The sequence below is a fragment of the Platichthys flesus genome, chromosome 19 (assembly GCF_949316205.1).
Source record: "Platichthys flesus chromosome 19, fPlaFle2.1, whole genome shotgun sequence".
Taxonomy (NCBI): Eukaryota; Metazoa; Chordata; class Actinopteri; order Pleuronectiformes; family Pleuronectidae; genus Platichthys; species Platichthys flesus.
Window position 1 is genome coordinate 3,806,912 of NC_084963.1, and position 27,247 is coordinate 3,834,158.

Genomic DNA, 27,247 nt, shown 5'->3' on the forward strand with positions numbered 1-27,247 from the left:
GCACTTTAAGCAAAAACTCTAAAGTTTCGATCAACACCGAACCTCTTGATAGAGCTCGATGTGAATGTTCTCTTACAACCAGCTTAATAGAGTTATGGCAACGTTGAAGTTGGCATGAGTAATAAAATGCACACACAACCCCTTCCCACAATCTCTCCACATACAAACACTGCACAGATTTCTTAAACACGAGTGAGTCATGCCATGCTGATGTGGAGTGGTGTGTGAGGTAGTTAGACAGTGTCCAATTAGTCATGGTCCCCAAGAGGCACATTTTCTAAAGTGAAATAATTTAGATAACAAATATTTCGGAGATAAATACTGAGTTGCAGAACAACTACTTGGCCCATGTTGTAGATTACCCCTCCCTGGATCTGATTGGTTCTCTTCTGATTCCCACTTAAAGGGTTGAAGAGAATTAACCTGAATAATTGGAGACATCGAACATTTGAATTCAAGCACGTCATGAACAAACAGTGCAGGAGCTTAAACTGTGCTTTAACAGTGTCTTTCTTAACAGGGTATATTCGATAAAGGATTTACCTCTCTGTTGAGCCTTTGTATTTTGATTTTGAGTTTTGATTTTTAGCTTGATGCGATGGGTCATACCTCACACTCCCTGGAGCCAGACATTGTGCAAGTGCAGGAACCAGTGCCGTTGCCCAGCACCTCCAATGCTTCCGGTGTGGCAGCAGGGTTGTAGCTCATGTAATACTCTTGGAGCTGGGAGCTCAGGTTCTGCTCCGGCTCTGGACTCTTTTTGCGGCGCTTCCGTCCCACCATGGATCGCTGCTGCAGCAACCTGGTTGCACCGGGGTACCGCCGCCACAACACATAGACAACTGTCAAGATTAGGGACATGGTGAAGAAGAGCGCCACGCTGCCCACCACCACTTTGTGCAGAGTCATGTGCTCCATCTCCGGGGGTGGTGTGTGAGTGGGTCGCGTGAGAGCTACTGAGTCTTTAGGGTCCTTGTTTAAACGCCCTGGAAAAGTAGGATGAGGAATAGGCCGTGGTCTGAATGGTGGCAGAGGACCAAAGGTGTTGCTCGGAGGCATTGGTGCAGAGGTGCCAGTCGGTGAGAAGGTTGGTTCGGCGGTGGCTTCAGAAATGAGCTCTGACATTGGCGAGGGTGTTTCAGTCAGGACGTAATCAGTCTCCTCACAGATGCCGTGGCTCATTGTGGCTTCCATAATCTTCTCTCCCTGCAGATACTTTGGGCTGCTGCATATCATAGTGGTGTCTTTACTGCCCCGGAAATTCCTCAACCAAGCCACAAGGGGGCAGATGCCAGTCGCACAATCCCACATGTTCCCAGCGAGGCTGATGGAGGTCAGTGAGATCCATGCTGTCACGGCCTCCTGAGACACGTTGGACAGCTTGTTGGATTCCAGGTTGAGGACTTGGAGGTTGGGCAAGCAGTGAAACACAGCCGGATCCAGGGTCTGGATTTCATTTCCTGACAGATCAAGTTTCTGCAGAGTGTACCAATTCCACGGGAGGCCCTGGTTAACCACCCTGATGCGGTTCCACTGCAGATACAGGGATCTCAGGTTGGCTAACCTCGGAAACAGAAAAAAGTTGATCCGTGAGAACTGGTTGTGCTCCAGATGCAACTCCATCAGCTTCTGCAGGCCCAGGAAGGTGGTGCGAGTAAGAGCCTTGATTCGATTGTAGCCCAAATCAAGAAACTCCAAACTCCGGCACTCTAGGAATGCTCGGATCGGGATGTTGGAGAGACCATTGGAGCGCAGGTGCAGATTTTGTAGTTTACGTAAGCCATGGAACTGACCTGGCTGCAGGACTTCCAATTTGTTGTAGGACAAGTCCAGACTGCGGAGATTGGGTATTCCATGGAATGTTGAATTGTGTAGTGACGTGATCCTGTTGGAGCTCAGTATCAGCTCCTTAAGCCTGCGGACCCCCTGGAATGCTCGACTGTCAACGGCAGAAACCTGATTGTGGTCCAAGTAAATCCAGAGGAGCTGGCTGAGGTGAGCAAACTGATAGGGCAGCAGGGTGTGCAGGTCATTGTAGCGCAGGGAGAGGCCCTGGCAGCCGACTGAGATGTTTTCTGGAACATCTACGAAGCCAGAGGAATCACAATGGACCGTTTTCCCCTCGCATCGGCAGCTATTGGGGCAGGTGCGCTCACTGAAGCCGAACAGCAGGGGAGCCCGCAGGAGGAGGAGAAGTGGAAAGAGAAGGTGTGTCAGTCGTCCATCACACAGCAGTGGACCTATACGAGATAACAAGACAGAGAAACAGGGGTTTACAGAAGATCAAGTCACAATAAGCCGTGGAAATAACCAAAATGCATTATCCTCTGTCAAAAATAAAAAATATACAATGAGTTTCAATAATTGAAAGTGAAGAATAATCTACACTTTGCATAACAGCCTTTTAATTAGTCTGTATGTGATGATAGGTCACAACAAGGGTTTCTGAAAAAGTGTATATTAAGTCATTCCAATGATTTGGCAGCTATTATTTTTGCTAATTATGAGAAAGTACTTTTCTATCAGGGTTAGCAGAACCCCACCAGATTCTGTTTTCAAGGTTTAATATTATGTGCAGCACCATTTTCACTTTGTCAAAGAAGCTATCTGTTCTTCCTGAAAGTGCTGCAGTCCAGGTTCACTTCGTCAAGGCTATATATCAGCTTGTGTTCAGTTGTTTTTCTAATTTGTGTTACATTTAATTAATCATCAAACTCTATGCAGATATCACAGATGCACAAAGCTTCTAGCCTTATCCAAACAGCAATTCATATTCAAAACATCAGTGTCTATGAATTGAAATATCTTCTGATCTGGATCAATGCCAACATTAACTTTTATAAACTTTATAAATGCAATAAGTGACAATTTACTGATTCTCTCCTAAAGGCTTAAATATGCACATTCAACATGTTCAGGACAAAGCAGTAGGACAGTGATCCTGCAGGCCTATCAGGACCTTAGAGCAGAGAGTTGTTGAATTTCATAGTCAGTCACTTCAAGTATATCACCTCAAATGAAAGATGACAGTCAGCCCTTTGACCTTACAGTCTAGTTTGATTTCAAATGTTTCATGGTGCACTACAGAGCCAGCAGCTTAAAAGATAAGTCAGCGCCCTGATATCTTTTGACTCCACCATATGTCAAGAGGACACATCCCTTGACCCAGGGCTCTCTTTTTGTTTCACTCGACCAATGATCAGACTTCGGATATTCACGTCTACGGACAACACTGCTTTCAAACGACCGCTGCCTCTTCTGAAGCATCTGTTTCGCTCTCCTGCTCAGTTTGGTCTTTCGGCTGCTTTGCGGCGAAAAGCCACAGATTTGACAATTAACAATGAAGAGCTACAAAGGCACCGAGGGAGGGAGGTTGCTAATCTTGTTTGGACAGAGTGTGAAGTGCGTGAGAGCATGAATGATAAGCAGCATTGTGTGGATGTATAAAGCTGTATTTGCACCAGGGATGTAATTAGGCGTTTAGTCTAATTGGGGGATATTAAACTTTCTCTGATAATGCGTGCTGCCACAGGTATGGAGTTTTTATTCAATTAATTTCATTGGGAGATAATTTAAAGCATATATTTTTCTATGCTGTCTACATTCATGGATAACTTCATTGTTCAGGCCCTTTGGGAATTCTAACTCAATAAGATATATTTTTCTGAATCAAATTTTACGGCTCATTTGACTTTTTCTTTGAAAAGCAGACTTCAGGCCTTTTCTACAGATGTTATATATGAACAACTAACGGCTTCACCCCCCACGATGGGTTGTCAATCACTATAGTTAGATACCCCTCAAAACCCCTTATCTTAACCTCTACGTAATACATCAGTCATTAAGACAAGTGTTTAACCCCCAAACTGCCCTTTGAAGAATGTCTGAACTTCTTTAATATGTACTCACTGCCAATTTCTAAAATTGAAACCCGACGTTGCAAAAGCAAGAGCAGATACACACACACACAATCACACACACACACACACACACACACACACACACACACACACACACACACACATACACACAGTGGATGTTTTGTGTATGGATGAGAAGTTACTGTTTGACTTTGGACAAGGTCTTTAAAATGACAGTGAGGAGACTGACATGAATACCAACAGAAAGGCATCATGTTAGTGGGAGGACGTCCCTGCATACAGAGATGTTTGGTCTCGGAGTGGACGCTGGACAGACGCTGCTAAAGATGCACGGCAGAGGGAAGGACCATACAGATTCATGAATTCACAATGAGAGTTCCTAAATGTGCACATCACGCTCATCGTAATCTACTTATACAGTGAGCATTCAAAATGACAAGTGCTCAGGAAGCTAAAAATAAACAGTGTTGGGTAATGCCTCGTGATAACCATTAATGAGCTTCATTATGCAGCTTGAACAAATGCAGGAGGAAGAGTGAGAAATTCCCCTCGTATCTGAGCGCTAACCTGCGAGGGCACGTAGACAGCAGAGCGCTTCGTTAAGCACCCTGACACCAAGACGATTTCATGCTCCGAAAAAAGCCTGCAAACATGTTTTATTATTGCCACAGTCAACAGGTTTAATGATTATGCCAAACTTCTTGACAGGCAGGTTTGTTTACCGCCGGGAAATAATGAGGATCTTAATTTACAGGTGATTAAATGTTCTCACGTCGCACATATTCCAAGTGAGGTGTTTTGCTAAAGAGTTAGATGTGACATTAAAATAGTATTTCTCCTTCCTTTCCACATGGATGTGTTGGATTCAACCAGTGAGTAGTAGCATCTGATTTATTCTAATGTCACTACTCCATCGATTTTAATTATTATATATTTTAATGAGTTCTACTTCCCAATCGGGTCGTAATGATTCTGATCCAGAGAACACAATAAACGTAGACACAATATTGAATGCAATGCTGTACAATACTCACTGCAGACGAAGCCTCTCATTACTAATTTAACATTTAATCAACATTGTAAATCATATAAATCAATGTTTTCCTATTTGAAGATAATTAGCTGCACATTTTGGTCCATTCGTGATCCAGGGATTTTCATGATTGCAGTATTTCATTTTTTGTTTAATTAGCCCAACATGGACAATAACCCTGAGATTGCAGAGTCTCGAATCAGCACTTTGGTTTATAAAAATGAATAAATAATTTAGAGAACTGTATTGAATCTTCAATCAGCCACTAATATTTAAAACCATACATATTCCCTACTTAGAAAGACATGCCACAATAATTATTGCTGTGTTGTTTTACCAGACACATAATGGACTCTCAAATACAAATATCCTAATTATTGAGTTGGAACATGCTCTTACTCCCATGTCTAATTCAGCCTGTACATGAACATGGGGTATTTCATTATAATTAATCACAAAACAAACCTTTGCCAGAAGTAACTCTAAAATACTCAAACCCTGCAATTTTCTTTGTTTTGAAATGGAGGCTCTGGGTCGTAAATGAACACACAGCGAGCGAAGCGTAACCTATTAATCAAAATCATTTTATTAGAATCCAAAAAATTAATATAATAAAGTAGCAAGCTGGACTTAGAGGAGTATTCAACTTTCTGGCCGGCAGCCGACACCTATGGAAAACTCTATATAGACAATAGGTATCAGACTATCAGAATATGCCAAGTTCAAAGTTTGCTAAATTGACTGGGGTTACACTTCCAAGCTCCTGGTCGACATTAATGGGAGACTTTGTGCCAGTGCATGCTATTGCATAATCACACTTAAAACCTTCATGCTCAAAGTTCATGCCCATAATTAGAGGGTAGGGGTTTAAAAAGAGACAATGCTAAAAAGCCTCTCAGCAAAAAAAAGTAGAGCAGCAGAGATAAATGAGGTGGTGGAGGAGCTGAACGAGGTCTAGTGACTCTAAGAGTTAAGATACACGCTATGTGGAAACGAGTGCTATAAATAAATCCCTTCAATCCTCCCAGCAATGTATTCGCCACCACTTCCATCACCTCCATTAGGTACCGAGCGATCCGGCCGAGCATCCACAGAGCGACACACACTCATTAGTTTTCCCTAAATGATAATCTCATTGGAGCATTTAGAAGGGCTCTGTTGTGAACCCGCAGGCAGGGCTCCCTGTGTCATATCATATCAGTAACACCACTCCGGCGATCCAGCCTGCGTGTTCCCTTAAACACAGAGAGGAGGACTCTGGCATATTTTATGAGTTTGAAAATTCCAGGGCGATGGAAGAGCCACCGGCATCTCCACATGACAGCATCGTTTGTTAGCTTTGGCGCAACATGGATTTCTGCATAGACAAGAGGAGTAATAAAAAAGCCACTGGACATGTGTACATCAGGCTCCTATGGGAGGTTCAACAGGGCGGAGAGAAGAGAGACGTTCACTTTGGTACAGATTGATCATTCCATCATTACATGTGGTGTTAAGTGCAGACACCACTCTGGGTTTCTCCTGGTTCCATGCATCAGATGTCGTAAACACAAGTGCACTTATACCCCCTTCGGTCGCAATCATATAAGAAACAAATTACAAATGAAAAAGATGTCCGTGTTTGAATCATCGTTAATGGGAAAAAAAGGACATTTGAAAATAGAACAAATAATTCTGCATTCATGAGCGGCGCTGCTATCAGATCTCTCCCCCCCTCAGAGGAGATTGGATCTCCTGCAGTAAGCCACACACATCTGTTTACCTGGCTCGCTCGTCTTAGCGGAGCATGACCAATCGGAGCCGGAGGGGTTTGGAAGATTTCATATCTCTGAGACGTTAAATCCTGGAGATTTAAACTGCATGTAGTACATCAACACACAAGTTAACCTCAGTGCAGCTATCACAGAGGGAGATCTGCTCCAGTTAAACTTTGAAAGTGTTAAGTGCAAGGCTTTCTCTCTTAAGTTTGTTTCTCCTCTTAGTTTAAGATCCTTTTGCAGATACTAGACTTTGAAGGGTCAAGCCTGTGTCTTAATTCCTAATTCTCTATCCCTGTTCAGTCGGTGTTCCAACAACCAGGCTTGGATTGAAATTTAATGTGAAGTTAAAGTTTTATAAATAAATAACGGTAGATTAAACCCCATTTTAATTAAACATAGTTGGACAGTTTATGCCAACCAGTCAGGTTTCATCACTTGAGAATTTTTAAAAGATACGAGTAGCTCGTTCCGAAAGCCACAAAAAGCTGTGCTGCTTGTGTCCCTGTTGCAGTGGTTCTCATGAAGACCTGGGAAATGAGAGCACTTCCTTTTTTTTGAAGAATATTGTATTTGAGCAGCACATTTGAGAGGGACAGGACGTGTCTCAGAGCAAACCACTGCTTTTTATTCTGTTGTGTGCAACCGATAAGACTTCACCACAGTTTGATGATGCAACTGCAGCTGATAAATATCAATTAAAGCCCCCCCCCCCCCACACTCAAATGATCCGACTAAAATAGGCTCGCAAATGCAGAAAAACAGGGCGAGACAAATGATTATTTTATTCCGAAAATATATCCTTTCGCCAATTACCTCAGACGAGGTCAGATCCCGATGGCGACCTCTGTGAAATCTCATAAAAGTGAGTCTGCCCCCCCCCCACACCCAGTGGACAGAGTGGGCCCCGGCCGGCCCAGCAGAGTCAGCTGTCGTCCTCCTTTTGGCGGCGCGACAAGTTGATATTTCATTTGAATGCACCGAGCTCAGAGCACTGATGCAAAGGCTATTACCCAGAGTGCCCGAGTGGGTTGGCCAACGGCACCGGGGCCGCACACCGGGGCACTTCAAAGAAATGAGGAGTGCGCTGGAAAAACAAAGTATATCTACTATTTCTTATTAAATGGTCGACTGTAGCACAGGTTATACACATTAAAATGGGATGGCGTTTCCTTGGTGGCAATTCTTCAAGGTTATCTGGAAAAATCTGATTAAGCTTTTACATGTCTTTCTTTTTTATGCTTTCCTATTCCTTGTCACTGCATAAGAATGATTCTACAACAAACTTAAGTATATTTATGAGAGTATTGTTTTCAAAGATATGTGAGGACTTGGACGCCAATAAACTACTCATACCATCATTGGCTTTTATTTTATTCATTTAAATATGTTTATCCTAAATTGTGCTTTTAGTTTTTTAGTAGAGTTTTCTTTAAAATGTCCCTGTACATCACCTCGAATGAACCTCTGTTAAGAAATGTGCTTTACAATCAAACTACCGTGTATAACAGTATTATATATCTACTCATATGTCGACCTTTACGATTCAGATTTCCTTCGACCCCACCTCCTTCCTCCTTCCTCCTTCCTCCTTCCTCCTTCCTCCTTCCTCCTTCCTCCTTCCTCCTTCCTCCTTCCTCCTTCCTCCTGCTGTTCCCTCCTCTCCTCTCCTGTCGTCCTCCCTGACGCGGGAGCCAAGGGTTTTAAAATGTGTGATGTGTGACTAAGCTTAGGCAAGCGGAATTCTAGGGCACAGCAGCATGTGTGATATATTACATTATTGAGTGTGTTCACTCAGATTTAAGGCACATCAAATTAAAAATATTTTCAGGGGCACGGGAGTGGGTGACATATCGCCAGTCGCAGGGAGCATCGCACAACCCCTGATTAATTGAACACGCAGGCATTTCAATATTGAAATGAAGTACCTTTTACACACTTAAAACCCATTATTTTTAAGCCCATTAATTTGAAAATGGGAGTCTGCTGTGATTTCAACTTGCAGGAAACAGTATAAAGCTGCAGATTTATGGTAAAAGCTTATTTTACTACTACTGGAACTGTACATACATGCGGGGAGAAGAGGCGGAGCAGCAGCCGGGGTAAACACACAGTGAGATATATGGAAAGCCGAGCTGGGCCGGGTGGCACCACATCATTAACGGTAAAAATACGGCTTAAATGGAGCAGTATCTATTAAAAGTTGAAATGAAGCGAGCGGTCGATTCTGTTAGCTCGGTTATTCCATCTAGATTTGTGAGCGATGCGTGTCGAGGGGATCACGTGACCGACTCGAGCATTACAGCAGGAGGGGGGGGGGGGGGGGGGAATGAAGACGGACGACTCGCTCTCACAAAAGCTACTCCGGGGCCACTTTATAGGGAAAGGAGAAAAAAGGGGGCCTAAATTATTACCACTTAAAAACCTAACGGCTTGATTAGCTGTATGGATCCGTTAGAGTCTGAGCATCGAGCGGATCGATGAGATTAGCAACGTAAGGAGCAGAATTCTTAAATATCCACGAGACGAAGAGCCTGTAACGTACATGAGCGCCTGAGAAATGATGCACCTGAGAGTATCTGGTTGGCTGGCAGGTGTAGTAGCCATATAGTATAATCAGTTATCTTCTAAACCAAAGAGATACTGCACACTTACCTAATTATATGACTTTTCTTTGATGAAATATATTGATGATTGTTTATTACTTTTTTTAAACGAGACTTGTATAAAATAATCTTTATTCAGAGAGTGAACCGTCTTCGTCATGACATTTAAATGAATATAAAAAAGTTAACATCCTGTAATCAAAAGGTGATTGATTGGTTGTAGGATTAGGGTTAGAATTAGGGTAGGGTCATGTTCAGGGTTAGGCATTTAGATGTGATGGTAAAGGTTAGGTTAAGGGGCTAGGTATTACATTATGCTAATTAGTTCCCTTGCTAAGATAGAAGTACAAACATGTGTGTGTCTGTGGGGGGGGGGGGGGGGGGTTGGTAGGGCTGAGCATATCTTTAAATTACTAATGTGTTTGTGTGAATCTAGAATCCACTAAAGTTGGGTCTCGACAGATAGGACCGCTACACTCAGCCATGTTATCTGCAGTGAAGCCAAGAGGCCAGGGGGGCTGCTGCAGGAGGGGGGGGGGGGGGGGGGGGGCGCAGGAGAGTAGAAATGTTCCATCGTGTAATAAAGCAAACGGGAGAAGCCTCAGGTCGGTGTGTGACATGGAGATAGAGAGACCCCACCTCGTAAAACACACTCCTTTCTGTGTAAATGTAGATGGTGCATTGAAATTCAAGGAGCAGGAGTTCACCCACGCCCGGGGAGCATATTTTATTAAAGTAAAAACTGAAAAATAAGCTTTAAAATCATAAATTCCAAAGGTAAGTTTTAATATGAGTGCATCGGACATGTTTTGACTTTGAGGCTGAGGGCGGTATCACCCATAATGTGTAGTTTAGGGTTTTAACTGTAAATTCCCTTGGATTTCTTTATCCGATTGGCAACGGATGATGATCATTTTCATTATTAGAGATGAGTAGATGGTTCCCAGCTTTAGGTGACATGTTAAACTTGTTTGTTTTGACTGACCGACAGTGAAGAAATTACATTTACACAGACATAAAGGAGAGAACAGCAACAAGCCCTCAGCCCTAATTAGGAGGAAACAGATGTTTGCTATTAGTTCTGTTCAACAAGTGAATCATTCATCGTTTCCCTGTTTTCTTATTAAGTCACAGCCAAACCAAGCGATGAGCAATCAGCTAATTGTTCACATCATATCTCAGGCAAATAACGACACTAATAAATAAACAGTTACTAATATCTTTTTATGTCCCAAGAGTATAAATCACATTCTCTACTTGTCAACGAAGTAATATCTAATTAGCGAGGGGCTGGTTTTTGATGTCCACATGATAACACCAGCAGTTTTTTTTGAGTGTGGCCATGGAGGCCTCCTGCTGTGGAAGACGGCAGAACTCTAATGAGAAGTGCCGGATGGAAGTTCACTTCACGAGGAAAGCTTCAGTCTGAACATCTCGTCTGCTGCCCACACAGTCACCTTCTAATACATGTGCATTCAATTAACTGCACTAACGTAAAAAAGAACAGCCCTAATACCAAGGCTGTGTTTTGTATTATTAAAACGTTAATTATGTTTCAATCTGACATGATGTTTGTGCAAACGATGATTTAAAGTAGAGGGTTTGGATATGCAACCCAAGCCCCACTAATACGCCTGTCTACTGGATTGTGAGCTTGGATAACAGGGTTTTCCAGAAGGTAAACCAAAAAGACCTTATTAGATCTCATATGTTCTGACAGAATGTTTTACTACATCAAATTCAATTTTTAAAACAGCATTTACATTATTATATATATTTCTTTCCCTCCCAGATAGCTTCGTGCCACTATCCCTGTCATCAACTTGCTGTCATTGTTTGGCCAGGCTCAGGTTAAACCCTCTGACAAACGACTACAGGCAGAGAATTGAAGCCAACGAACTTTTAGAACTGAAAAAGGACACGTCTTGGACATTTGGGCTAAATCTGGCGGATGCTACACTACGGGAAACCACCTCTTCCTGATCTGACAACAGCTCTTTCCAAAGCAGGACAGCAGGATTTATTTTGAAAAAAACTATAGTAAAGACGTGGTGTCAAATTGGTGCATAGATTTGTATTCTCCAATGCCCAATACGGCATTTTCGGGGGAACATCTGGACTGATATAACAGCTGCACCATCTCAGTAACAAGGACTGGAAACAAATCTGAAATGTCAGTAATACTCCTGACGTTGAAATACTGCTGAAGTTTAGAGAGAATGACGAATGACAGACACAAGCGAGTCCCTCGTCCTGTCCTCTGTCCGACTCCCTCTGCCGCTGATGTGATTCACTGCCTGCAGGTACAGGGGGGGGGGGGGGATCTACTTGCGTGTCAGCCAACAGGAATTTGCCAATATTTAAAGATTCATGGCAAAGTGAGATATTTCCTTAGACTAGAGACAGTCCCAATGTGCACCCGAGTGAATCTAATAATTCCTGTTTTATTTACTGTGACTTGGCTCACTTTACCCTGAGAAATCGGCTATTGTATATTAGCTAACTGGCTGTATTCCCCGTGGAGCCCCCTGGGGGGATGTGGTGGAGGACATTATAGATGAGGTGGAAAGAAAACACCTTCCTCTTGCAGTCTTTCACAACACATTGTTTTTTTTTCCACCTGCAGCAACCAACAATTATAACTCTGGCACCAATCTATCAGAATAAAAGCACAGCCATTCCGAATGGTTATTGAGTTTTCAGGTAATCCTCTGGATCTGAGATAGCATTAACGTGAAAAGATGATAAGAAAAGATGTCGTCCTGCTGTGTGTTTCTTTGTCCTTCTCTGTGGAGATACATTCAGAGAGTAAGACCTCATCAGAAGAAAATGACAGGACCGGCCATTTGTTCGAGGCCCTGAAGACCTAACTTCAGTCGGCTTGTTATTATGAGCAATGGGCTCCAACATCATCTCACATTTTTCTGCCGGAGCAGGAACAGGCTGATTATTTCCCATAAGAGATTTTCTGTGTCTGTGTTTTTTTTCTCCTCCTGTCTCCCACCGCCTTGAAACGTGGTCATCCCCGTGCACAGCTCAGGATTCAGCAAAGCTCTAATCAAAATGTGATGGCTGAGTTGAATTTGTGTGGTTGTGTGTTAACTACCCCTCAGGTCACACAGCTGAACTCCTAAGCTTTAAACTCTTAATGAATAATTCCTAAAGATGTTGTTTCCTGAACTTTTGGTTGTCATTACAATTTTCCAGCGTGTAGGATTTAGTGGCCCCTAGTGGGTGTGTTGCGTATTGCAACCAACTTGACTACCCTCTATTAGCTCCAAGTGTGTATCTACAGTGGCCCTCGGATAACGTAACTAAAGACAATGTTTGTGTGTTTGGTTTGTCCGTCCTGAGAAACATCTTTCTGTTTTGGCTGTAAAATACTTGTAAATAAACATATCTGATTTTAAAGAAATTAAACATGCTCAAACGTACAGCACCATGAAAACCAAACATAAGGTGCACTGTGCTTCAGTGACACAAAACAAACACACACAGCACAACATGGTGTGGCTCTTGATTCAGGGTCTTTTGTGTGGTTTGTGTGTGAAAGCCAAGCTCCCATAGAGCTTACTGCCAGACTTATGTTCTCACTTGTGTGTCTGTGCCGCGCTGCGTGAGTTCAATATGCAGGACACATTGTTTTTTTTGGGGGGGGGAAGTCTTTCACAGTTGATTCAGAAATTTTCAAGGAAATCAGGACTTGGAGGAAATGCTGCAGTTGAACAAAGTCCAACGCTGCTCACAACGAGGAAGAGCCGCCAACAAAAGATGTAAAGTGAGAGAGTTCAAAGTGACATTCTGTGTTATGATGGTTTGATGGCGTGTGTGGGCAGTGGTGAAGTGAATATTACCAAGTGCGACAAAAGGGAATTGGTATCACACTGACAGAGTAATCCTTATTTAAAGCTTCAGCTTCCATATTCAAAATCAGCCTCAGCTCTCTGCAGCACTGAACTGTTCAAGGTTTGTTCGTTCTTTGTTCTCCAGGGCTTTGGAAGAGGCATGAATGTGAATTTTATAGGTTGGGGTCACAAAAATGTCGATGGAATTAATTAGTGTTGAGATATTTTGTATAAGAGCAGGTTCTTCCACCTGTTACACTTGAAAAATACATAATTTTCCATTACTTGATGGATTTGAAATAAGCAGTTGACTCAATCATTGGTCGACCAACACAATTTGTTCAGCTCTGTTTAATTTATCTAGTTAAAAGGTTTGTCTGGGTATTTTCTGGGAGAATTTTGTTTTGTGCCCTTACCATGGTTATGTTTTCACCCACTGTCTGGTTTTTCTGTTTATTATCAGGATTACAAAAACATGACTGTCTGCATTTCCACGAAACTTGGTTTGAAGGACGGAACATAAAATGTTGGTTTAAATCAGGAAAAAGGAGCAGATCCAGAAATGTTTCCTCACCTTCTTCAACATTGCAAAATATTACATTTGCACCAATTTCTCAAGAGATGATTCATGAATCTTGAAGAAAAAAAAGTATTTTGAGCAATTTGCTGTAGCTTGACTGAATTTAAAGAGAGAATGTGTGAGGAGGGAGCTGTGTGCCACTTTTGTTCAATAATTGGTCAATCAACACAAAATTTGAGCAACAACTGTGTTCATCAATCAAAAAGGTCAATCATCTCTGGGTTGAACTTCTAAAATGTGAAGATTTGCTGTTTTGACTGACTTGCTGAGTGATTTGTCAAAAAACAATTGATCAGCATTGAAAATTTTGTTGATTTCAACTGCAGATGCTGAACAGCTGCTACGTAGCTGCAGCCATGTTCCTCCCTGAGAACGATCTGGGAAATCAAATCCGACGATGTCAGGTTTAATTCTTCATTTGTGGAGAATGCACATTATTTTCTTTCTCTAAAAAGAGCAGTGGAGGGAGAAGACGCAGCAGGAGAGCGCTGGCCACGAGTATTGATGCTCTAACAAATGCAACCATTTAGTTTTGGCTCGGGCTGGAGTGTAATTGTAGTGAAATAATTAAGACTGTAAAAAAAAGTGGGCGCTCATTAGCTGCACAAAGCTGCTCATTAGAGAAAACGCTACAAACTGTGCACAGATGTGTGGGCAGCATGCATCCCTCCAGCCTGCATCAGCTCCTCACTGCATCTCAGAATAAACCACACACACACACACACACACACACAAGAAATAGAAAGTAAAATATACAAGAGAACAGAACAACAGCAGCAATTCAACAAGTGAGAGGAGGAGGTGAGGATAGACAGGCAGCTTGGAGAGACGCGCAGCTTCAAAATCAACTCAAATGGATCCGTCTGCAGCTAATCTCCTGTCAAAACCAACCCTGCGCGTGCACCGATTCCCTGCTCGTGCGCAAATAATTGTTCCCCGCTGCCATATTAAACAGCAGAAGTTGCGCGTGAAGAAGAGGAGGCAGCAGCTTCAAAGTGAGACACAATGCGATTGAAAATAAATATGGGAAAGGAGAGAGAGAGAGAGAGAGAGAGAGGAGCTGCGGTGCGCAAAGAGAAGTGATGGTTTGTGCAGCATCCTCACCCTCATGAACTGGAACAAGGGGAGGGTGGTGGTGGAGGGGGGGGGGGTGATAGGCAGTGTGGGATGAGGCTGTGCCTGGAGAAGAGGTGGAGGGGGTAGGCAGGAGAGAGAGAGGACGAGGAGTCAAAACATGTCAGAGGTTTGGACGGGGGTAGACAAGGAGGAGGAGGTGGGACGGATGGGGGAGGCCGCGGTAAAAACAGACACGTCCTCCCTTATTCCCTTCCCACATATTTCAGCCATTTGAGTTCAGGTCAGGAACGTGTGGATGAACTTGTCACTGCAGCTTCAGCAGCTTCAGCAGAAGAGACGTTTATCTGGCACATAACGAGGCGTCGTTTAGCTCCGAGCCCCGTTGCGCACAGACACGTTCTCTTTTCCTCCAGTCTCCTTCACATCGTTAAACTGAGGATAAAAAGGTGCGTGAACGCTCCTGCGTCTCAAACCACTTTGACCACAGACAATAGAAAGAATGTGAGTAAAACATTGTGCAGAGAAACAGTGAATCCAAGTGACGCTGCAGATGTGTGCGCAGGAATGAAGATGAAGCGAGGAGAGGGTGAATCAAACCAAGCACTCAACTAACAGGTCCACTAGTGTTAATGTGCAGCCTCCTGATGCGTCCTGGTTCTAAATGAGACGGTCCTCCACTCCTCCACTCCTCCACTCACCCATGTTGTCTCATCGGTGCGTTCCCTCCGTCCTCCGTAGCGCAATCCGCCACACGGATCACGACTTCCCCCCGCGTCGCCTTCCCTCGGAGCTGTGCGAATCCTCTCAGGCTTCGTGTGACTCACCTGTCTTCATTGTCTTCACTATAAACACAATAAAAAAAAGATGTCTGTCGATTATAAAAAGCTTTGAAAGTTTGCGCCCATGCTCCCTGACGCAGCGCAACTTTCCAGACCCGGCACGCAGAGCTGTGCCATTCAGCCCCCGAGAAGTTAACGGCGTCTGGCTCACACGGGGTATTATCGCGCGGTAGAAGGCATGATGTCAGACACAGGTTCCCACCGAGTGAGGAGGAGAAAAGACAAAGACGGGAAAAGTTAAGACGTGGTAATGAAGCAGGAGATGGATGCGGTCACCGGAGGGAAGGAATGTCCTCTGCGCAAGGATCCGGCGGAGCGGCAGGGACGCGATGCAGCGATACCAGGCAGGCGCGCGTACTGTCAGCGGCTCCTGTGTGCAGTGCACGGACGGGCAGGTTTCCCGTGTGCGCGCCCGGCTGCGTGGGGGAGCGCGCGCGAATGTGGGAGAAAGAAAAGGAGAGAGGGAGAGAGAGAGAGGGGGAGATTTCAATGCAGTGTTTCACAGCTGCAGATTGGCTCCAAAAATGAGATTTGCTTTGGTTTTCCTCTCCTTTCTCCATCTTCATCAACACATCGGTGCTGCAGCCGTCCACCTCTTCATCGTGCCTTTCTCTTCCATTAGTCCATTATGCAGGTGTGGTGGAGGATATGCTGAGGCTCTCCAGTATTTCTGGTTATATAGCATGAGTGGGAGGCCTGATCCTACCTCATGTTGCGTAATTATTTGGAAAGGCTAAATGCAAGAGTTTAGGTGGAGCGGGGAGGCTGTCGGACTGAGTTTACCTCGTTTAAAATACATATTCAACATTTCAACTTCGCTCATTAGGCTGCAAAAGGTTGTTTTAAGCCTGGATATGTTTTTAATTTCATACAATCATGAATAGGCTTACGAATATTACGCCACTTTGGCACCAGGTCCCACGGGTTTCTCTAATTTGAAACACTCACAGTGGAAGTTATATCCATAACACTTTAAAATATTTGATTTAGGCCCGTTTTTAATCACTTCACACACACTGATTCATTCCTGGAACGGAGGTTTGAGTCTTCATCGTTACTCAGAAGACGAGAGACGAGAGAAAAAAGATGATGAATTATGAAAAATGTGTCGTTATCAGAGAAGCTGGACTGACGCGAATTTCAGTTTAGCTTTGTCACACCACGAGGTGACTTAGTGAAAGTTTAATGATAGTGTGGAATTCAAGAGGTAAGAAGGTATAGGAGACAGAGTCAATGCTGGTTTTTAGAGTTTGCGTTGGGAAGACAATTTGTATAGTCAGGCGATCATAGTTTGGGAAATATAGGTATATATAGGGGAATTGCAGTATTTTTCCACCTGGGACCTATATTTCAATCAAAACTATTAACAAATATTTATAAATGTGGTATGTGTAAATGAATGGTACTCACAAAAACGTCTTTATTCAGTCCAGTAGGTTGGCTCAATGTAATCTTATGGGACAACTGCAACACTTCACGAAATGTCCACTATAAGTGTTTTTCTGCCAATAAAAGGTTCAACGCATGTGCCGTTACCAGACTCTTACCCAAAATAACAGTTTAAGCCTTTTGTTGGTAAAAAACTAAATATTTTTTACATGAATTTCCTGGACTGTCACAATTGCCCCATTAGATTACATTGTAGCCACGTGCTTTTTGTAAGTTCCATTCATTTACACAACCACATTTATTAATATTGGGCCATTCCCCTTTAATTTGGAGGCCAGTTTACCTTTGGCCACATTGTTTAGTTCATAATCCCTGTTTTTTCTGCAAAGAGCCAATAAGCTCTGGATATTTACTAGAGGGGTTGATGGTTAAACAAGCTCCAAGTGCTCTTGAAAAAAATACACTCTCCAGTGGAGTAATTTATCTTTAATCATAATTATCTGACTTTAATCTCTTCAGCTCATTTTGAAAATCAGTGTTCAGTTAAAACAGAAAGACAAATGAACTGAAAGGATCCGAACAAAGACACAAACCTGAGTTGTTTTCTCTTCCTGCTGATATCTGACATTGTGTGGTCAAACTGACGTCTCACAATAATCTCTACTGGGTCAGCGATCCCCTGAATGTCAGCTTATTTTAGCCAGTCACACACTAATAGGGATTTCATCTATCAAGTCGACCACGTCTCCTGGAAACTCCTCCAGGTTCGACCTTTTGCATCCAAGCCCACAGCGCCATTAGAGGGCATTCAGCCTCTGCTGCATTTTCTAGAAGTGTTCACATTTCTTTAAACTAAAACCTGCTCGCAGCATGAAGTGAAGCATGGCCCAGTCAGGGCGGACGCTAGAGACCAGGAGTGACAAGCGCCATAAAATCTGTTTAACAAGCAACTAGAGCGATCTGATTGGAGGTTTTGAAGGTGGCCCCGTGGCGTGGAGCCACAGTCATAAGGAGGTGGGTGGCGGTAAATCAACAAGGCTCATGGAGATCCCCGCCCCTTCTCCTCCTCTTCCTCCTCCACCTCCTCCTCCTCCTCTCTGGCCACAGACAAGGCTGGGATACCAGCAGCGAGGTGGAGGGTACAACTACTGCGATGAGTGTGGTGGCTGAAGAGATGTCGTGTGAGGACAGGAGGAAGAGCAGTGACAACAGGGTTGAAAGAACGCGGTGATCAGGCAAGTAGCCAGAGGCAGGTCAGCCCGAGGTCTCTGAGTTTCAGCCTCTGCCTCATTAGTTTCTATTTAAAGCAAACAGTATCAGACTTTGTCACTTAGCTCAGCCATATGGAGTCGTGAGAGACCGTGCACCCATAACATTACATTAGTTATGTTTATGTTGGCGTGACAAAAACACACACATGCCGTATAGAGCAGGAATTTGAATGAACAGTGTGACATGTGAAAATCACGTCTCTGAGGAACTATGGCTGTGTTCCACATCACTAAGCAATATATTCTCAATTTATTCATGTGGGAAAATACGTTCAGTATAATATGGACAAACGGAGATATGGCACGTTTTAACTGTCCAACAACAATGACGATCTTATCCAAGCATGTACATTCACCAGCTCTAGACTGTACCAAAGCCCATGAATGTCAGTACCTGGTTGAAAGAAGCTCTTGAAAGAACAGAAGTAGAGAAAAGAAAGAACAGAAGTAGAGAACACATTTCCACTAAGAACCAGCTTTCCCCTATTATTAAATCAAGCTGCACCAAATTATACAAACACCCATTTTTTCCCCATTGGGATCCAAAAATTACTCCCTGGGAAAATGCCAAAAACATCTTGCCATTCTCCGTCCTATCCTTCCACAAGTTTCGTTGAAATCTATCAGTAGTTTTTGTGTATTTCTTGTGGAGGTGAATCATTTTCAATGTGGTTAACAACTTATTTTGTACTGAATTCAACCAATAATCTGATTGTGTGATGTGTGCATTTACAAAAAGTGTGTAACGTGGTATTTCAGTGCAGACTGGAAAATGCATTTGTGCAACACCAGAATTATGCACAAATCATTTTTACAGTTCTGTAAATCATATTTTGAACTTGTGGATGATCAGATACACCTTTGTGATAGTTTAGTTCCTCTCCATCATTTCCATATTTATAAAGAAAGAGCATTTCTTCATCGTGTTGACTCAAAACTCTTCGCTGTTTCCCTCCAAACATATTTTCCTTTTGCAAATTGCATGTGTTTAAACATAATTAGTCTTTGAATAGACTCATGTAGTTTGCATGTGTGAGGGTTTTCTCACACAGGTAATTACAGTGTTATTGTTGTTGTTCAGAATGCTTCAAGCATTCTGAACATTCCTCATGTACATTCCTCAGGAACGTTCCTCATGTATTTGTCCTTGAGAGTTTTTTAATGGTGAACGAGTTCAAAAATACCTCAAAGTACCTGCAAACGACAACAGGTTGGATTCTTTGAGCTTGGCAGGACACCGGCTCCCGGGCTAAATTTATCTACTCTGAGGAAACGTTGGAGAATATGCGGTTGCTGCTACATGTAAGTATTAATAAACGGCGTGAAACACTCCCTCGTGTTGTTACTTCAAAAGCGGCAAGAGGCTCGTCAGTCGAGTGAGAGAGAGAACATGGCTTCCTCTCTCCTGTTGTTTGTGCGTTTATCTCTGCGAGGATAAAAAGTTGCCATCAACTATGTGATTAGGATAAGGATCCAATGCTTGAGTCTGCTGTGGAATCAGACACAAGTTTTAAGTCAGTGGTTGGAAACTTTTTGTCATATCTAGGACAACAAAATCTTGTACTGTGAATAACAAATGTTAAATGCCTCAACTAGGCAACCCTCCTTCTGTATCACATCACCCCTGCTGTTGGAAGCCATTACTGTCTGAACACTATCAGGGGAGAGTGAGCACTCTGAAGAAGAGAGGAATGAGGGACACTGTGATTAGAAATGCAGAATTCTGAATTTGCGAACATTTACTCTTGTGTTTTAATTGATGTAAAGTGCATTTCTGGGCTTTGTTAAATTGTGGTTGTGTAGTTTGACCAATTTTCCTTTTTTCCGACTTTCTGCAACATCAAAGATTCACACTTTGACGTCAAAGAAAAAACCAAAGGCTAATTTTCTCGACTGTTCCACCGACATTCAGCAAAAAAAGCCAGTCTTTGTTCAAAAGCCCGAGATAAGAGCAACTGTGCCGGGAGCTGTGCGGCCCCCAGGCATGGCATGATTACTGACATGGCCCCCCCGTCTGTGGTCATCCACCAATTGACTCATAGCGGGGTAGATACATTTCACCAGTCTCCCACCTTTTGATTGAACACAGCAAGTTCATACAATCTTCCTGCAGAATTGTAGGAAATCAATAACTGACGTGGAAGTGGAGCTGAGAGGGAAGAGTGAAGAAAAGTGTAAATTAAAAGAAGAATATTCACCTTTTTAATGAATGTCAACAAGATTCCATTAGCACCCCCCGCATCTGGTGGAAAGTAACAGATAAACTCGTTATCGCTGGATCTGCCAATTATTCTCATGATTGGCCAATTAAATGTTTAGTCTGTGAAATGTAAAGATGATGTGATAAAACAGGCCGAGGCAATTTCCTGAAGTCCACAGAGATGCAAATCACAAATCAGAAATTCACGGAGTTCTGGGACTGAGGAGCAGAAAGGAAATGCGACATTAATGTTTGATAAATGTCAAATACAGTATAAGTATTTGATGACTGAAAATTCTGTTGACTGCAGGCGACCATGTGATCTCCTGTGACCACGGAGAAGTCCCTGACTCAAACCACTGCCGCTGCTCGAAACAACTCACAAAACCACAACTTGTAATTCTTTGTGTGCACATTAAACTGAAGAAATCCTCTGTGTTTGTTCGCGAGCTGGTTACTTGAAGTATTGTTGAACTTTGGAGTGATTCAGGTGAACCACTGCCTCTGCTCCTTGTGCCAAGCGACTCCCTGCTCCGACTCCACGTGCAGACACCAGAGTGGTATCGATCTCCTCATCGTACTCTTGGCAAGAAAGGAAATAAGTGTTTTCACAAAATATCAAAGGATCCACTAAATGCCCTTTGAGTTTGTTAATCCCTGCAGCTGTCGACGAGTTTTCTGTGCCATTATCTTAGGATATTAATTTCCTCAGTCTCCCGGGGTGAATTGTAAGTGGCCAAAGTCACTAATTCTCAGACTTTTCCGGGGATGTTTAACAACTCAACAAGCTCGCAGGTCCCAGCAGATCATAGCAGGTCATGTAAATATTCCAAAAGCCCCCAAAATAAAACTAAGGAAGCTGCCTTCATCCATTATGAACTTTAGAACATCTCACCAGCAACCACTGCAGGCACGGGCTGAGTGGACAAGATGAACTATGAATATTTTCGTCCAATTTTGATTTGAATTACCAATGTTCTTCCTTTTTTATTCCTTTTTTATAGTTGTTGTTTTAATTCTTCATTTCACTGCCGTTGTTTACACTTGAAGGCACAATATGCAGCTTCGGTCTGTCGATCAAAACAACAACAACAGACCTTGTTTGACGACGTCGTGAAGCAGCGCGGGATCATGGGAGTTGGAAATCTATCACCTGACACACGTGGCTGAGGAACAAATCATGTTCAAGGATGTGTAAAAGTTTTATCCATGTTATGAAAAAAAAATATGTATTTCTCTCTAAGGACACGAGTAAACAAAGTTATAGTTTTATTTTGTCATCAGTTGTGAAGATGACTAATATCTCCTCTCATTGTGGGAACAGTGGGTGCTGCTCAGGAGTAAGGGACAGTTCCATTAACTCACAGTGGCCTGTGTGATGACCAAGCCGTGCTCACTGCTACCAGGTATTTATTATCTGGTTTGCTCCAGCTAATAAAGGAGGCCTCATCCTTTTTTTCTGGTGTTGTTCATTTATTTCCGTTTACCTCCTGAGAGTAATTCTCTTCAGCATGTGGTGAGTAGAATAAACAAAATAAAATGCTTTTTCATAACCGAGGCAAACACACTTTGGAAAGTTGATTACAATAGTAAACAGCAAGTGTTTCTGTAAAGGGAAGAAATACAGTTTGATGAAGAAGAATGAAGATTTGTTCATTTAAACCTGTGATGCAATTAAACAAATTTGATTTCAATGTCAAAGGTTGAAAATGAAATAAATATTAGTAGTTCAATAATCTTGGGTCGGGGTGTGTTGCTATAGTGTGTTAATCAAGTTGCAGGCTTCAGGGCTTGAGTCTGTGTCTTAACCAGCATAAATGGTAAATGTTATATTTGAACGGTGGAAGCAGAGGTCAGTCAAGCAGATAAGGTCACATTATCATAATCGGCCTCGGCTCATCCTCTCCGCTGAAGCTTCGTCAATACTCATCACTGACAGCGAAAAATCATTTCAGGAAAGGAACGCAAATCAGTGCGTGTAATGTGATTTCCTCAAGACAAAACCTCCAAACGCCATGTTGCAGAAGTCGTATGATGCCGGTAGCAGAGCTGCACCTGATGTCCACGTGGGTTACTTATCTAATCAACCAGGTAACTCACCTGTGATCTGTGTGTGCGTCTCAAACCCGTCCATGAAAGACCTGGACGCATAGGTGGCATTTCTTTGACTCAAAAAAGGAGCCGCATCTCAAAGACTTCTCAGCAGAATGTTCTCATGCTGATAAGCCGGCTGTGAAATGGGACACTGAACTGCATCCTTCTCCTAATCGGTGCCATTGGGCCCCGTCCAGCCCGCTCAGCCTGATCGCAGCGGCACAAAGTGGACAATGGATCCAGTGAAGAGTGAGACGTGAACATGCCCAGTCCGTTCAGCGAGGAACCGGCGACCTCCTCATTGTTCTTTTGCTTTGTTGTGTGAATCAATGAGAAGGATGTACGTGGAGCAGCAAAGTCCCAAGTGAGGGGGACATTATCCTGTACAGTTTACAGCCGTGTTGTCTCTTAAAGATCCCTGACAAGATCGTCTTTCACCTTTCACCTGTCAATTCTGCGCACAACGAATATCTTGGTTACAAATCTTTAAAAATCGAAGATCTTGGTTTCTCCACTGGTGAGAGCGTCCTGCTTCTTCTTTGGCACAAAGTCTTCACATCTGCCTCTCGTCGTTTCCCCGTCCTGCGTTAGTTTGACTCCAGATGGAAGCACAGCCTCGCCCGGACACAGACATGCTCCTCTCCAGATCTGTCAACTCTGATACGTAGTAATTGCAATTCATGCATGCATCCTCAGCCCCTGTCTGAGGTGATCAATGCCAGTTCAACAGTATCTTCCATCTTCCATCATGGGCTATAGCTTCACGCTGAAGAGGAGGGAAAGCAAACAGTGCACACCACGCCGGGAGAAAATGAAAAGTAAACCTGCCACCGGCACCAGGGACTTGGTTTTATATGTTACTCACCACGGATATGGGCAGTAAAATGATGTGGTGTGTGTAAATGTATATATTGTTGGTATATGCACATTTGGGGCAATCAATTGGATCACACATCTTGAGAAAATACCTGACATATTTGATAGATATTATATTTACAACATTGATAATGAGTTTGACATTTATTGCAGTTAAAAAAGCATCAAGTTGTCATGAAACATACACTCCAGGATGTCATTTATCTGATAATAAACACCATTAAAACGGGTCCCATCTGCAGGCGGGTCCTGTAATGTAGGGTGACGTTTAGGGAAGCCGGGCTTCAGTAGCAACCCGACTGAATGTCATGGTTTTTAATTGCTCCTATAAATATGAAGGGGGCTTGTTAATAAGCACTGGTAGCTGCTGTTTCCTCCTGAACCTTATGAATTCTGGATCTGTGTGGGCAGATCTCTGGCCCCGGGGTTATTCCAGCGTTTGGTTTGAACGAGCAGCTGCAGCTGTGCCAGTCGCACCGAAAACTGTCACATGGGAAAAAAAAACGTGTGGGAAAACAAATCTGACTGATGGCTGCTGCAGTGTAAACTGTTTGTTAATGTTATTCCACAGAAATCCTTTTTTTTGGGGGTTGTTTTTGTTTTTATACATTTGAGGTGGAAACTTTCAGCTGGAGACAGATGCAACTATGGTGTGAACTCAGTAAGCTGTGGGTTTCCCTAGCAACTGCATCCTGGCCAGCGCTGGTTTGATCGCCCGGGTGAAAAGACCCATTAGACAAATAATCTAATGATTGCTGCAGACCTTTAGATGTATTACTGTTTCAGTGTTGTGATTGAATTAGCTGGTGTTTGACTTAATCATATGTTTTAATTTCACAGTTTGGATGGAACAGCCAGAGAAAAAAGAAACATCTTCTCTGCCCGAAGAGCTGCACCGCCAGGAGTCAGCTTAGACTGAGAGAAGGCAAATGAGGTTCAGAGGATCAGACAGATTAATGTGCATTTAGGAACAGATGGAAGAAGATGCTGCTGCTGCTGCTGCTCAAGATTCAAACAGTTTCTCTCCTCCACAGTCACCAGTGGACCTCTGGTCTGTCTGTCTGCAGCTCCGGCCGTTTAAATGCTCGGAACAACCAGATTTGGGTAATTATAGAAATCCTCAAACTCCCACTCACACAGAGCTTCACCTGTGGCTTCTAGGAAAGATGATACAGAAAGTGAAATAAACACATAACAGATTGAGAGGATGTGCAAAGAACACCTTAAAGCCTAGAGGAGGACAGCGCTGGTGAGAAAATAAAGGTGTAAGTCCTTCTTGGCGGAGATGGAAAGCCTTGTCAGACCTTCCAGTACTTTCTTGCCATTGTGAGTTTCAGTGAAGGCACCACTCATGTTCGTGGTTGCATGTTTTAAAGCATAGGCTTTAAATAAAGTAAAGTACCTCGTGGGGAATGTTGTGCCCTCAGATTCCTCCTCTGCTCTCGGATTCCTCTGTGCAAGAAGTCGGTCAATAAAGAGTCAGGTGTGGTGTTGGCTGTTGGTCGTTGTGGGTGCTGTAGTGTTACAACTTCCAGAGTCCAGCGCGGGCGGTTTCTTTCCATGCACTCCCGCCCCCTCTACAGCTTTATTATTAAACACTATAACAAACAAAAATAAATAATCCGAGAGCAGACTCTTCACAGTAAGACGCAGAGGCAACGTGAGTAGAGCTGGAGTCTGACAGTTCGAGTGCAAGCAGAGTGAAAGCATTATGAAACCTGAACATGAAATCAATAAGTCCTGCTCTCAAGATGAGAGATCACATTCTGGATATAAGGATTGAAGAAGGGAGTACTTCACCGAGGGTAATTTCACGTTAAGTTCAAGGGTTTTCCCATCAATCTACACTAAGAAAGAGGATTGACAGTTTTTTGGCAATATTAGTACAACTATGAGCAGTAGAAGGAAAAAGTTTGAGAAATCTTTGCGGTTTGAAAAAATTGTCCCATCAATTCAAATGTCAAGCAAATAAACATTTGAATCAAATCTCCACCAATGCGTCTCAATAAAGACATAAAACCTGTTTGTGATGCTCCACCAGGATGTTTGTATTGTCTCTCGGTCGTGTACACTTGTTGTTGGAATGGATTTGTTTAGTTCTTGCCCCACGCACATTAAACACAAGGGTTATAAAAGACTCCGCTGAAGAGTAGTGACATCTCCATCCACGGTTGGTTGGCTGGCAGCTTGTGGGAGATTGCTGAGCTGAGTTCTTTCTTTTTAGTCGTTGGATAAAGAGTCAAGGACTTCCTGATAAAAAAACAAAAAAAAACAGAACCCCGGACGCAGTGTACTTTGTTTGGAGCTGAAGATGAAGTTTCAGTTTTTTCAATTTCTACAGTTTCATACAGGTTAATCTTAATAGAATCTTCTGTGTGTGTCTGTGTGTGTGTGTGTGTGTGTGTGTGTGTGTGTGTGTGTGTGTGTGTGAGCCCAGACGGAGAGGAACTCGGCGAAAGACAAAGGGAAAAGAAACGACTTCTCATCAATCTAGCAGACAGTCATCAATGTTCATTTGTATAGCTCCCCTGTGGCGGCTGGTCTGAGCCTAGCTTCGCCGTGGAGCCGCCGAACTGAACTTCCTGTTTTCCCTGAAGGTCGGCGGAGCAGTTATCCACTTCACGTTGCTTTGAGAAACGATGTGAAAACATCAGAGAGCCGCCATAAATCAACGGCCTTGTAATATTCACTCCACAGTCGAAGGTGGGAGTCTCTTTGCCATTCTGCCGGTGTAGGTGTCCAACTCGTGATGTAAAGGGACAGGGGGACGAATAAGTTACATGGTGTAAGACACGGAGGGGAAGCCAGGGAGAAAGAAGCAGCACACATGTATTAAAGTTGTGTTTTCCTGCACACACAAACACACACACACAGACACCTTCCACCCTCGGTGTAGGTGCAGCTCAGAGGCCAATTGTCTGCACTGGGGTTCCAGCTCCACTCTGCTATTACATTTCTTAAAAGGGGGGATTTCACTGCTGGAAACAGGGTCATTATCTTCACATTTGGGGTTTCGGAAGAGAAAAGTGAGAAAAATGTTGTGTATTTCACTGTTGCTCCCAGGCAGACACTCCTGAATCACCCACAATGCATTGCGTGAAGTGTAGCTGCCAGACTACTCCTGCGTCCACTCCTTTTATTGGCTCTTTCCAAATTGCTACCGCTGGGGATTGATTTTCCATGCTAGCAAGCTTTTTTTACCCGACATCTTTTTGCTCAATTAGAGGTATTTTTCTTTCACCCATCACGGAGTCTCGGTTCCACAAGTTGCACGTCAGTGACTTTTTTTTAAATGTAAATGTAGGTGAACTTTCTGCAGACGAGACACTGGAAACAATAACAGAGAAAGTATATCAATCCATCGACTAACAACTTTCTTTTCCCACCATTATCTCAGCTTAGAGAAAAATACTGAACTCTATCTTGTACCTCAAGGTCAGGACGCCGGAGAAAATTCATGTCAGTCAAACACAGAAAGCAGCAGCCCTGTCCTCATCGTGCAACAGGTAGAATATCTCAGGTGAAGGTGAGTCCTTGCAGAATAACTTATCCTTGTTATTAATCTCTAAATGAATATAAATAAAATACATATTTACCCTGATGTGAAGTAGGAGACTACAGAGCTACAAAATTGCAAATAATAAAAGAATGTATGTACCTCAAATTGCAAAAAAGAACCCATCATTATCATTATTCTCCTCAGGGGACGGACACCCGTGCCCCTCATTCTAATTGCGCCCACCCCTCTCTATAGATTTTTGGCTTGAGTGACTGCCCTGATTTTTTATGACCCCATAAA

General features: G+C 43.2%; 1 protein-coding gene across 1 annotated transcript in view; it reads right to left on the reverse strand.

Moving 5' to 3' along the window:
* lrrtm4l1 (leucine rich repeat transmembrane neuronal 4 like 1) overlaps positions 1-16,194 on the reverse strand; it is a 39,457-nt gene extending 23,263 nt beyond the window's left edge. Inside the window, exons 1-2 of the mRNA XM_062412259.1 lie at positions 15,478-16,194; positions 610-2,240 (exon numbers count right to left, since the gene is read on the reverse strand). Of these exons, the coding sequence (XP_062268243.1) occupies positions 610-2,240; positions 15,478-15,481 (1,635 nt within the window). The 5' untranslated portion in view covers positions 15,482-16,194. The remainder of the gene's footprint in view (positions 1-609; positions 2,241-15,477) is intronic.
* Positions 16,195-27,247: the final 11,053 nt, after the last annotated feature.